At 38.2% G+C, this 14,145-nt stretch overlaps 1 protein-coding gene across 10 annotated transcripts in view; it reads left to right on the top strand.

The window, feature by feature from the left end:
* Nucleotides 1–14,145, top strand: part of Apbb2 (amyloid beta precursor protein binding family B member 2) — a 331,462-nt gene that overhangs the window by 149,684 nt on the left and 167,633 nt on the right. For 9 of the 10 annotated variants that reach the window (XM_077110214.1, XM_076865348.2, XM_077110217.1 and 6 more), the window contains one exon: nt 6,904–6,972. The exons of the other annotated variant lie outside the window; for it this stretch is intronic. In XM_077110214.1, coding sequence (XP_076966329.1) covers nt 6,954–6,972 — 19 coding nt within the window. In that variant the 5' untranslated portion in view covers nt 6,904–6,953. The remainder of the gene's footprint in view (nt 1–6,903; nt 6,973–14,145) is intronic. 10 annotated transcript variants of the gene reach the window in all.

Raw genomic sequence — 14,145 nt, 5'->3', positions numbered from 1 at the left:
TTGTCTTGTCAGCGTGGGTTGCGGTTGAGAAGTTACTATAACTTTTTTCTTTCTGTTTTAAATTATATATTTGGTCAACTTAGGATCTTTCAATGATTCAGAATCAGAGCAATGATTCTGAACTGCAATAGAGTCCCAGGTATGTGGATGCAAGAAATTTATTACTACTAAAGGTTTATGTTCCCCAAATTAAAAAAAAAAATTAAATTTCCCCCCATGGAGCACAATATTACATATAAAAGTATTCATCAATTAATATGCCCTGCAGATTTTCAAGGAAAAAAAGTACACCAGCAGCATTTGGACAGCTCTTCCTCTGCTTGGCAGGTTACAATGATGTTTTCAGTAATGCCAAAGCTCCATTTCCATTGTAACTGAAGTTCTTAACTCCATTCTTGGAAACAGGCTACTATTTGTGAATATTTTCACAAGAAGTCAGGATGGGACAGGGAAAGAAAATGGGAGATATGAGCCACCAGAATTTACTAGGTCCTTAGGTTGGGTGTACAAAGATCTCCAAGGCACCAGAGCTTACAACCTAAGTGAGAAAACAAATCATATGTGTTAAGAAAATATTAATAACAGTAATAGCAGTTATTATTTACGAATGTTGAGGATAGGCTTGGAACTAAGCAAATCAAGTGATCAACATTTGGTATCTTGTTTAATCCTATGGTAACTGTTAGATTGATGGTAACCATAATTTGCCATTGATAAGAGAACAAGCTTGCAAACATTAAGAGTGGTTCAAGATCATGCCGAACCTAAGTGTCAAACAAGAAGAGGAAGAGAACTCCGGGCAAAGGTTCAAACTTGCAAAGCAGAGGATTTAGTAGTTGCTAGAACCCCTTAGGGAGTATAGAAGGGGACTCACTACTTCAGTTTTTCGGATGGAGAGCAGGAATGATAAATATCTTACAGCATCCAGGACTGTCCTGTCCAACAAAGAATGTCTTAAATCTGTGAAGCTCCCAGACAATCTGTTGAATATTCATGTAGGTGAACCACATGTTTATAATTATCCCAAAAGTTAAACATGTAAAGTTTTTTTATGGTTTTAATAGACACTGTATATTCTAAAGCCTCCTGATCAAAAGATAATCATATTTAGTATTTTTGATATTTCCTAAAAGTTGAGTATTTTGAAGTTAATGATGTTAATGACAGCAGTGTATTTCACGATATCTGAAGTTGTCCATATACAACACTCAGCTTCTGTCAGTCTGCACACAGCTGTCACCCTAACAGTGATTCTGTACATAGGCAAATATCTGATGACTGATCATTATGATCCCTAGTTTACCCTGCTTGAAAATTTCCTTATTGAAATGCATCCCTACTGTAATTTCTCCCTTTCTGGAATTAATGTGTCAATATGTTATATATCTATGAATTATACTTCAAGAGAATAAAGGTTCATTTCATCTCTGTGACCAAAATATCTGTCCTGAATAACTTAAAAGAAGGAAGAGTTTATTTGGTCTCATGGTTTCAGAGATTCAGTCCCTGGTAAAGCGACTCTATGACTCTATGACCAGAGGTGAGTCAGAGAAAATCTGCTCAGTTCTTGCAAGCCAAGAAGCAAAAAAAGCAAAGAGACAGGGACAGATTATACGATCTCCAAGGCATGCCCCCAGTGACCTCCTTTCTCTAGCCTCGCCCCAGTTTCCACCCAGTAATCCATTCAGAGTATTAATCCATCAAATGGATTAATCCACCAATTAGGTTACTACTCTCATAATCTGTTTTAGCTCATGCATTAACACAGGAACTTTGCAGGGGGCACCTCATATCCAAACCATAATAAAAAATATTTATCATAGGAAGGAGTTATTGAGTCTGATAGGATTAAAGAGCATTAAAGTTTCCAAGAAATTAGTTACTTGAAGGTAATGAAGGGTTTGATTAAAGGAGAGGTTCTAGAATCAATTGGAACTAGATTTTCAATAGTCAAAAGAATTAATTCTGGCGATTTCTGGATAAGGGAGGGATTGTGAATAGAGAAGTTATTTATCTGATATTGTGGATCTAGGATAGATCTGAGAGGAAGTAATTAGACTGAAGGGCAAGAGAGGAGTTATGGAACTGCATGCAGTACTTAATGTTTGTGTTAGTCAGCTTTATGTTATTTCAAGGAAATTCCCGAGGAAGCTACATTAGAAAGAGAGAAGGGTGACTTAGCTCAGAGTGGTAGAAGTTTAAGGGCATGGCACTTGTATCAGCTCAGTTATGATGAGGGCTATATCACTGCTGCAGTTTGAATTGAGAGTATTCCCCCCAAAGGTCGGGGATTCAAGGCTTGGTCACCAGCCTGTGATGCTACTGGAAAGTAGTGTAATTTTAAGAGTCAGGGCCTACTGGGAAGTTTGAAGTCACTAGGGAGATACCCTCAGAGGGAATTGTGGGACCATGTCTTCTCTCTCTTTTCCCATCCCAGCTCTGAGGTGAGCAGCTTCATTGCACGGTGTGTTCCTGCCATGATATGCCACCTCACCACAGGCCCCAAAGCAACAGGACTAACTGACTATGAATTGAAACTTTCAAAACTGTGAACCCAAATAAACCTTTTCTCTCTGAAAGTTGATTACCACAGGTATTTTTGTTATAGGGGGAAAACAAAATCTGATAACACAGTTACATCAAGGTGAAGAACAATGGTGGGAACAAAGGTTAGAATGCATGTGGGAGCAGGCCAGGGTTATGTCTCAGGCCAATGGACCAAGAGCCACTTGGGTGACTGTAACAGCCCTTTTGCCAGAATTACCAAGGGGCTGAGGGAGAGGTACCTAACACCCTCGACCCCTCCATGGCCTGAAGGCCTCATACAAGGCTCCACCTCCCAAAGGGCCCACCCCCTTCCAACAGCACCACCCTGGGGACCAAGCCATTCTTCACAGCAGATCATTGGGGGACACAAATCACATCATACCCTAACAATGTCTGAGGAGAGAGCAGGCAGGACAGAGAGAGTAGTCAATTGAGAGGGACGAATTTGTCAGTCGTATTTGCCTGTATTTGGGGAAGACAGGCAAAGCCAAATTCTTTGTCTGATTTTTATTCTGTTTGGAATCATTTGCAAGTGCCTGGCATCTTACACGGAACCAGAATAGAAGTGGGTGTTCTATTTATTTATTCACTCATCTATTTGTTTAATTGTGCTTTTGTGAATTCTGTTGCGGGCTCTCTCAGGTCCTGTGGAATGTTTATTAGGCCCTAATAGTATCACCCCAAGGCCCGTCAGCACAATGGATTTTCATTTACAGGGCACAGGCAAACACCGCTGCAAGGCAGGAAATCACTGTAGACTATTTCACTTAGGTTGTTTTGTGCTTCACCTTAAAATCACAACTGTGTTCCTAATGCAGAACATGTAGGGGCCTGCCATTCGTCCCCAGCACCTTTGACCTCAGAATGTGATTTCTGTGGCATTCTGTGCTCTGAATGCTGCTGGCAAAATCTCCAGAATCATAGGAGAGGTAACATTTCTGCTAGGCTTTACTTTTACAGATAGAAGGTAGATAACCATTTGATTAAGATAGACAATAATTTAATCTAAGGTAAAGTTTCGGACTCTGTCTACATTCTCTGGGTCAGCGCATCTCCGACAGAAATAAAAGACTGGCACATAGGTAAATTGAAATTTCTAGTCCACGTGAAAACAAAAATTTAAAAAGTTAAATTTAATTTAAACATGTTTAATTTAACTCAGTACATCTGAGATGTTTTCATTTCAACATTAATTCAATATTTAAATATTATGAATGTGAGACATTTGGCATTTTTTTGTGCAGAGTCTTCAAAATCAACATGTATTTTATACTCATAGCACTGAACTCAGATGCAAAATATTCATGGGAAATACTTGGCCTGTATTCAGATTCCATAAAATTCAGAGTTGAAAAAATAGGTTCACCTACTCTAAAAGTTCCAGTGTTACTTAATTTTCTAGCGTATCAAGTATCACTTTATGAATTTGTAATTAAATTGAGTATAGTTAATAGAGTTGAAAATTCAGTTCTTCAATTGGACTGGTCACCTTTTAAGTGTTTGAAAGCTCCGTATTGCTGCTGCTAGTAGCCGCTGTATCGGACAGCACAGCTGTAGATTCTTCTTAAAACCCTACATTTGCCTAGTGTTTTCCCATTTCCTAAGTGCCTCTTTTGTTTTTTCTCAAGTTATTGTTGGTTCACACCAGCAAGTTTGTATCAGAAACTGTTTTTACCAGATTAGATTCATTCATCAAGGAAAAGTAGCTGGGATATTTGTACTCCATCTCCAAGGCCAGGAAATACCTTCTTGCACATGGTAGGTGTTTAAGAAATGTTTTTCCTTCCTAAATCCTATGTAGTCCTCAAATTTCATTGTCTCAGGAGAACCTTTCCAGACTGCAGCCTGGCACCTGTCCTTTGTTAACAACTGAGGTATTTTCCCCCAGAAAATACATATTTACATACTGATCTGAGTTAATTTTGTGATTAACATCCATCTCCCCCAATAGACTGCATACTACACTGAAGAGGAAAATAGTTTTTGTTGACCAAACTGTCCTTGCATCCCTGCTTCTAGCATAATGCATAGTGCGTGGTAAGTGTGGAATGTGTATTGGTTGACAATAGCACTATAAATAGGGCTATTTATGACATGAAGTGATTAGCAAAGTACCTAATTCTTAACTTTGCTAAAGGTGCAGTTTGGTTCAGGTCAAGAAAACAGGACTATTTTAAGGATTATATACAGTAAAAGCTGTGCATGCTCCTAACTTTTGTTCAAGCCTTCCCAAAGTATGCATGCAAGAGTGCCTTTCTTTGGTTTTCTCTCTACTTCATTGGTATTTGTTTCATTGAACTATTTATTTATCACCTTGGTGCTTCTGCTTATAATTTAAGGTACATTGAAGACGTCTTCCCCCTGCCTCAACACCCAAAGGAAAATTGAATTGTAAAAATACTTTTTAAGGTGCTGAGAAAGGCATGGGGTGAAGACAAATGCGTCTGGAGGGAGGCACCTCTTGGTATTTCAGGACAGTTTAAAATAAACCCACCCCTTTAATTATACCAGAGTAATGAGCCTTACCCACCGTATGTGAAAATATAATTAAAAATGTATTGTGGACCAGCAGACCAGGTTGTCAGGTCATTATCTGAATCATAAAGTTGGAAGTAATGCTCATTAAAGGTTACTAGTTTGGAAAGGTTAGGTTAGAATTTAGAGGCTTTGCAAATACTAAGTTTTTCCATTTGAATTATGCTTCAGAAAGCCTCTAGTCTTTAGCCCTTTCTTGTAACTTTTTGTAAAATGGCAATGCACTTACAGAAATGTGCACATAGCAGCCCAGCTTGATGAATTTTTCCCATTCTGTCAAGAACCAGTTCATTGCCGTGACCAGTATCCCTGAAGCTACTCTCCTTCGTCTTCCTCTTCCACCCCTGCCCCCACTACTATCCTGACACACAGTGTTTTTTCCTGTTTTAGTACTTTACATAAATGGAATCATGCAGTATCCTCATTTAACCTGCTATAATACATTATCTGTCTAAGTGACATTCCTGATAGCAGACTCATTGAAAACAAGGTCTGTTTTTAGTTTCCCTTGTTATGTATCTAATTTGGTAAACTGGCGGTTTACTGCTATTCCTAGGTCCTTACTGTTCCTTTGAAGAAATTTCCTCTCTAAGTGCAGGTGTGTGAGGTGCACCTGTGTGTGTTCATATGTGTATGCTTTTAAAATAGTTAGTCAATTATATCATGCCATGCCCTGCGTGTTAGTGACTTCTCAGTGATATGTCTTGATATCCTTTCCATGTGGGTGCACACAGTTCCTCTTCATGTTTCCTAATGGTGGCATTAAATAGATGTATCATAACTTAATGAGCCAGTTGTCCACTGACTATCGGTTAGGTCATTACCAGGTTTTTCTGGTTGTAGAATGATAGAATCAATGTGAGTTTATCAGTAAAATGAATTTTTGGAAGTGAAATTGCTGAGCAGTAGAGTTTGATGTATTTTGAATTTGCTCAGATATTGCAAATGGTCTCCCAAAGAGTTCTGTCAGTTTTTACCTGCAAGATTTGAGTATTCTTATTTCCAGCGTCCTTGCCTTAAATTATGTGTTCTCAAGCTTGTTCATCTTGGTATTCTGATCTATGAGAACCAGTCAGTTACTGTACTTAGATTGCATTTTATTTAGTTTCCTATGAGGTTAGTTAATTATGTTTATTGGGCATTTATGTTTCTCTGGGCACTTGTTCCTGTCCTTTGCTCATGTTCCTGTAGCTTGTTCTTAGTTTTCTTAATGATTTCAGGGATTGCTTTCTAGATAAAGGAAAATTGTCCTTTTATGTCATCTGTGATGGTAATTTGTTTCTCATTGTTACCATGTTTATAGTAATTTTTTTTCTTAAACAGAAGGTTTTCGTTTTTATGTAGTTTTATGTAATTTTTTTCCTTAGTGGCTTCTGAATTATAAGTGTTTAGTGGAAAAAAAGCAGTGGAAGGCTGAGGTTGTGACTCAGTGGTAGAATGCTCACCTAGCATGTGCGAGGTGTTGGGTTCAATCCTCAGCACCACATAAAAATAAATAAATTAAATAAAGGTATTGTGCCCAACTACAACCAAAAAAAAAAAAAAAAAGCCATTGGAAACCTGAGACAGACAGCTTTGGCCTGGCATGGGGAAAATAATTCAATAAATGTTTATGAGGAATGTAGTTAAGTAGGAATTCAAATTAGAGTCAGAAGCGGTAGGATTGACTGTGAATATAAACAAAAATTTGTACATAATTTGCCAACATTTGTTTAAAATTTTGAACAGCTTTTGTAAGAACTTTCAATGTTATGATAGTTTCCTTTTATGCTTTGTTATTTGAGGTTTTAATTTCTCAAATGATTCCTTTTTGTTTTTTAGATTGCAAATTATAAACTATTTCCTGCACCATTGCTGACGCCCAGTGATCCATGTCAGAAGTACTTCCAGGTTAGATACATTTTCACATATTTCAATACAGAGAAGCAGTTCAATATTAAACCCTTATAAAACATATGAGACAATTATTTTAATGTTAAACTCATAATTTGCAAAAACAACATGCTTCTGGTTTTCATTGTTTTTTGCTAATGGAAGAATGAATATCCAAAAAAGGTAGAAGGATCAATAGAACTTAATCTTATTTTTGTAATAATTGCACAAGTCATCATGTAAAAATATTTTGGTTGACTATGACAAGAAATTAAAACTGAAATTGTACCATCTAGCACTGTGAATTATAGCCTGTGAACTTTTGAAATATGAACAAAGCAGTAGGTGTTAGTGTTGAATCTTGGTTTGCTTCTTATATTGTGAAGTTTGTCTAGAATAGAATCCCCCAATTAATATTCTCCTTGAACCTAATGCTGATTAATTTCAGGTCTTCAGAAAAAAAAACAACTAATTTTATTGTATGTCCCTTTTTTTGTCTCATGATAGCTGCTAGTCTAGACCCAATATAGTGGGATTTAATTCATAGCCTCATGGAAACATAACAAGAAAAAAACAATTGCAGTAGCATTTCAAACTGAACATAATATAAGACTGCATGTGTAGATCTGTCCATTCCATTTTTCTTAGGAAACATACCACTCAGCAAGTTCTCATTTTAAATAAGTGGACTTAACCAAGGATAAAAATATATTAATTTTCTTATATTCTAAGTGAAACTTATTAAATATGTTCAAATTGTTTGCTCCTTTACATAACACTTTGTGTGTTACATTTCAACAAAGAAGTAAACAATAATAATAGTGAAAAAAAGCATTGGAAACCTGAGACAGACAGCTTTGGCCTGGCATGGGGAAAATAATTCAATCAATGTTTATGGGGAATGTGGTTAAGTTCAGCACAGGCATAGGAATGGCAAGAAATACCCTTTTTATTAAAAAAAAATAAGTCAAAAAAATAATATGACAAACCTAAGTTTATATAGAAAAATCAGGAACTTAAAGCTGATTCTTCATGCTGTGATGATTTGGGGAAGGGATAGGTTTTCTTTATAAATACATATTTGATTAGGTATTTTAATTTTAGAAACTCAAGACAAATATGTATGCCTTTTATTTATTAATTTGGGTAACAGGGTTGAACTCAGGGGCACTTGGCCACTGAGCCATATCCCCAGCCCTATTTTATATTTCATTTAGAGACAGGCTCTCCCTGAGTTGCTTAGCAACTCCCTTTTGCTGAGGCTGGCTTTGAACTCACCATCCTCCTGCCTCAGCCTCCCGAGCCTCTGGGATTATAGGCGTGTGCCACCACACCCAGCATATGTCCTTTTAAAAAATAGAATTTAGGGGGCGGTGGCTGGGGCTCAGTGGTAGCACACTTGCCTGGCATGTGTGACACACTGGGTTCAATTCTTTATTTATAAATAAATAAAGGTCTAGAACAACTAAAAAAACATTTAAAAAAAAATAGATTTTAGGAAGAAAACCTGCAATCGAGTCCCCTATTGCACTGCAACAGTTCTGTTCCTGTTTCTATTCTTCAATAAATTCTACTGTTACACTAAAATTTAAAAAAATAGATTTTAAATATTGAGAATAATTCTTTTTAGGAGTTCTATAAAATCTTATATTATGTTGCAAATAGACTCAGTATTGAAACATTAAAAGAGTAAGGCTGACAAATATATAAAATGATGGTTTTTTCCTCACGTGGAGGGGAAGAATCAAATAACTTCCAGAAATTTCTTGCTGTGGCTGTATATTGTTAGGATGATGTATTCATTCTTTCTGCAGGGATTCAGATTGCTTTGTTCCTTGGTAGTCGTATGAGATACTGAAACAGTTATCCAACGTGATTTTTAAATAACAGCTGCTACTATCATGCATTGATATAGAAGGTAACAGTTTTTACAAGGAAAGCAGTATTCTTATCTCAGTGGAGTATCCTATTCCAGGATTTTTATTTTGTTTGAAAAATTCAAACGGCAGGTAGTGAGCAAAGATTTTTCAATTCTTGGGAGCTCTGACTACAGGCTTGCATTTGCAACTAAGAGCATGTCTGAAGTGTTTGAAAAGACAAATCTCCCAGAATTGATATCATTACCTGCCTGGAAAATACCTTTTGACCCTTCAGGATTCAGCTCAGGGGTTTCTTCCAAGTAGTTCTTATCCCATAACATAGTCAAGTTGTTACCCTATTTCAAGGACTTTGATATTTATTATTGTGTAATATTTTCCCCTTTGGGAATTGACTTGAGACCCAGCTTCTCAGTTACCCAAGGAAACACATAATGTTTCCTTTATAGCTCCTTCCCTACTCTTTTCTCCTATACCAGTGTTCTCAAGCTTGGTCGTTGACCATATTTATCATACTTGGCCATAAAAGTCTAGAGCTCTATTAAAAAATAAATTCTTCAGAAGATGGTGAAGCTTTTCTAAGGAGTGAAAACAGCTTAAAAATGAGCGGTGAAAATATCCTCGGAGTAAGCATATAATTTCCCAAAGGGACTACTTTCCAAGGTCTTTTTATTTGAGTACACAAATTCTGCCTTGTGTTTCCCAAGTAACCAGCCATTACATCTGCCAGGTGTTATGTTGAAATACCAGACTTTCCCCCACCTGTAGTTTCTTTTTCTCCCTGCCTACCCTTCAGGACTCAGCTTAGTAGTCCTTTTGTGGAAAACATCCCCTGGCCCTCTCTGTTTATAAGACCCATGTTCCTGTAGGGCCCTCTGCCTACTTCAGACTTATGAGTGTGCGTAATAACTTCATCTTTTTCATCACGGACTCTGAATTTTTTAAAATACGGTTTCATGGTTACTTTTTTTAATTGACAAAAGTTGTATATGTTTATTATGTAAAATTTTGTTTTGAAATATATATACATTGTGGATTGGTTAGTCTGAGATAGTGAGGAGCTGATCAAATGTCTTAAAGAAAAGTATTTGATCCATCTGTCTGGAGCCCTCAGTTCTACTGGGAGCTTGAATGGAGCGAGCCCTCAGGCAGTTCAGTGGAGCCCACCGGGGGCCCCTGAGGTGGGTAAGACCTAGCTGTTGGAAGGACCCCTTTATCTTTGACCCTGTGATCAGCCTGTGGAGTTGCTGTCTCAGTACTGGGAACCTCCCAGGCTCTCTTCCCGTGATCTCCCTGACCCAGTAGCCCAAGCTGCCTTCTAGTACCTTTTGCTTCTTTTGTTCACAGAGAATTTCTTATCATTTTTATCACATTGAGGGTTTGCTTTCATGACTAATTTCAGGAAACCAGTTTTATTTTGCCTCTCCTTCCTAAGAGGAAAAGTCTGAGTTTATTTCTTTTCCTTAATACTTGGAGGTCCAGTTCAAAAGGCAGCATTCCTCAGGGTAGGCGATTTGTTGTTAACTCCTCAGTGGAAATGAAATTGTACAGCAGTAAAGCAAAATTGGAGAAAACACCAAGTCTCATTCAAGAACCGGGCAAACGTCGGGCTTCCTTGGGCCCATCTGTCAGCTCATTTCCAATTTTACAAGTGTGTCATGGTAGGAAAGGGAGAGTGAGCAGACTGTTGCTGAACAGAGAAGGGTTTCCTGTCATTACTGACAGCTTCTTCTCTGAAACAAGTCTGTATGTCTTAAAAAAGAGAAAAGGAGGCGGGGAAGCCATTCTAACTGCAGGATCTGGGACAGGTCTGTACTGTGAGCTGGGTTAAGGTTTGGTCCTCCTGGCTGCATCCGTGCGGGGACCTTTGTGCCTAGGTTTAAGAACAGCTGTGTATGCCCTGAAATTAGACTGATCCTGACTTTCCTAATTTTGCTTAGGCTTCTTATAAAATACTCCATGTATTAACTAGGGCTCTTTTAGTAGCAAAAAAAGAGAAAACCCAGCTCAAAATGGCTTAAGCAAGATAAATAAGTCTCTTGACCTGAGAAGTCCAGGGCTCTCCCGTTCATCATGCTTTACTTTATTATTCTAACAGTGCCATTTTAGGACATGTTTACTTTCTGTCTCTTGGTTCTGTTTTCTTGTTAGATTCACACTTATGCAGCGACCCCTTGAACTTCTAGGCTTAAATCTTCTAATTTTCAAAAATGAAACAAGAGCACCTCTTATTCTAGCAAAGGTCTCATGAGGGGTTCTATGTGGGGTTACATTCTTTTCCTGGAGCCAGCCACCAGAACTGTAGGGGATTTGCCATTCTGGCTGTGCCCCCTGAAATAAGAGTGTACCCATCTCTGCCTGAAACACGTGGGCTAAAACCCTAGAACATAAGTTCCAAGAGAGGAGATATTTTTACTTTGTCAGTTTTGTTCACTGCCGTATCCTCAGCACTTAGAAGCATCTCTGGCACATAGTAGCACACACCAAAAAAAAGTTGGTTGAATTAATGAATGTGTATCAAGGAAAGCTGATTCTCCCTCTCCCCAAATTGCAGAACTGTTAACAGAAAAGGAATGTGTACATGCCGGGCTCTAATAGATGTTTCTCCATTGTACATGCAGGACAATGCGGAAAGTAGTAATAGTCATTTTTATCACATTCTTAAATCTGAATCTACCTCGGGAATAAGAATTGAGCCTCTTGCGTTGATATTGAACCTTCCTGAGTCATACTCAGAACAGCCCGATGAGTTGATTTGGAGGTGATGGCAAAATCATTTGGGGTCCGTCCCCTTGACAAATCCAGGAAGAGAACCACCTCTGTATTCACACCAGCCCTCCTGGTTAGTGGCATCTTGCTTATTCATTCCTCGCCAGTTCTGCTTATTTTGTTCACTGTTGTGTTCATGGCCTTGAGGAGACAGCCTAGCACATAGTTGGTGCTTGATAAATAGTGAGTGAGTGAATGAGTGAACAAAAAAATATATTGAGTGCTCTCAGTGGCCAACTTTGAATAAAGAACTGGGAATTCTGGAAATAAAAAAAAAATGAAAGGAAAATGTAAATCAGAACCACAATGGAGATACCATTTTATTCCAGCTAGGACCGCCATAATAAAAACGAGACGATAACAATTGTTGACAAGGATTTGGAGAAATTGAAACCCTTTCCCCTGCTGGTGGGACTTGTAAAATGGTGCAGATACTTTGTAAAATATCTGGCAATCCTCAAAAATTTAAATGTATGCAAATGTACGTGCACATGCATGCACGTGTAGGGGGTGGCATTTATGCAGGTCGAATATCTCTTATTCAAAATTCTTAGGATTAGATGTGTTTCAGATTTGGAATATCTGAATATATATAATGAGATATCCTGGGAATGGACCCAAGTCTAAACCTGAAATTCATTTATGTTTCCTGTATATCTTGTGCATGTAGCCTGAAGGTAATTTTATATATTTTTAGTGGGTCTGCATTTTGATTGCAACCAGTCCCATGAGGTCACATGTAGAATTTTATACTTGTGGCATTATATAGGTACTCAGAAAGTTTCAGATTCTGGAGCATTTTGAACTTTAGATTTTGAGATTGGGGATATACAACCTGTACTTAGGTAGATAGAGATGGAAAGAGTGGTTATATTAATGATCTCCACAGGAAAACTCAGAGTAAGGGGTGAGGTCCTGAAAGCAGGCAGAGAAAAGGTGGGAAGGGGGCACTTGAAGTATTGGAGAAACATTTTCAAGCAGTATTGGTAAGACTTTGGGAAGATAAGAAATGCGTGAAGGAGTATTCTAAGGTTTCTAGCTTAGGAATCTAGGAAGTTGGTAATGCCATGAGTTCTCTGAGTCCAGCCCAGGCTTGAGTGGATTTGATTCTCCCCATCTCCCCAATCTGTGGGAGTAATAGACCAGTGTACTTTGGTCTCAAATGTGTGGTTAAAATTACATGAGGCAACTTAAAATGTGCCTGGCTTAAATGCATCAACTTTCAGAGTGTCAGTAAAGCTTCAGTATTGGGGAAAGCAGGCTAAAATTGTCCTGCATGTAAACTGGAAAAATCAAAAGTGGGTGGGATCTTAGGATGAAAGGGGAAGAGAGCTGTCCTTTCATTTTTATAGCCACATAGAATTCATTTTTCTCCATACTTTGTTGAATTATTGGGCTATTAATAATCATTCTACTTAATTCTCTTCTGCTCATTGTTCCTAACAATGCAGATGCTATTTGTGGTGCAGTAAAGGTTAGTGGAAGGCCCAGAACTGGATGGTAGGCTGCCCAGAGCACATGCACACCACAGCCTTGGCTGGGCCCCAGTGCTCCTCAGACCAAATAGGAGCACTTCAACAGGACAGGATTGCAGCTGGTGAACAGTCTTTTTGGCAGAAAAGTGCACCAGTCTGCTCAGGGTCACAAGACATGAACCTGTGGTTCTCAAGAGTCTTCCTCTTTATTATTATTAATTAATTAATTTTAATTAGGTATATATGACAGCAGAATGCATTTTGATTCACTGTACACAATTGCAGCCCAACTTTTCATTTCTCTGGTTATACACAATGTAGTGTCACACCATATGTGCAGTCATACATGTACCTGGGGTAATGATGTCCATCTCATTCCACCATCTTCGTACCCCCATGCTCCTTCCCCCACCACCGCCCTTGCCCAGTCAAAGTTCTTCCATACCCCCACCCAACCCCCTCCCGTTATAGATCGGCATCCATTTATCACAGAGAACATTCGGCCTTTGGTTTTTTGAGATTGACTTATTATGCTCAGCATATTCTCCAACTCCATGCATTTACCTGCAGATGCCATTATTTTATTCTCTTTTAATGCTGAGTAATATTCCATTGTGTATATATACCACAGTTTCTTTATCCATTCATATCCTATTGAAGGTCATCTAGGTTGCTTCCACAGCTTAGCTATTGTGAATTGAGCTGCTATAAACATTGATGTGGCTGTGTTACTACAATATGCTAATTTTAAATCCTTTGGGTGTAGACCAAGGAGTGGGATAGCTGGGTCATATTCCTAGTGCTGAGACTGAGGAGCAAGATAAATTGACATAGACGTGATATTGCAGGATTTTATTTTAATCCTTGCTCAGATGCTGTGTGGAGTTAAAGTTGAGATGATGTTTCATCACCCTTTCTCTTTGTGCTATCATTAGCTAGCTTTTTCAAAGAAGGAAAAGTGAATTTTCCATTGAGGCCATAGTGGTAGTTCCCTTTGAATATTTGATAAGAAACTCAAGAATTAGATCTATATTATTTTTTATCTTTTTTTAAATATTCATTTTTTAGTT

This window comes from Callospermophilus lateralis, chromosome 8 (assembly GCF_048772815.1).
Source record: "Callospermophilus lateralis isolate mCalLat2 chromosome 8, mCalLat2.hap1, whole genome shotgun sequence".
NCBI classification, from domain to species: Eukaryota; Metazoa; Chordata; class Mammalia; order Rodentia; family Sciuridae; genus Callospermophilus; species Callospermophilus lateralis.
The sequence above is the reverse complement of the archived record's forward strand: the minus strand, read 5'-3'. Positions and strand labels throughout refer to the sequence as shown.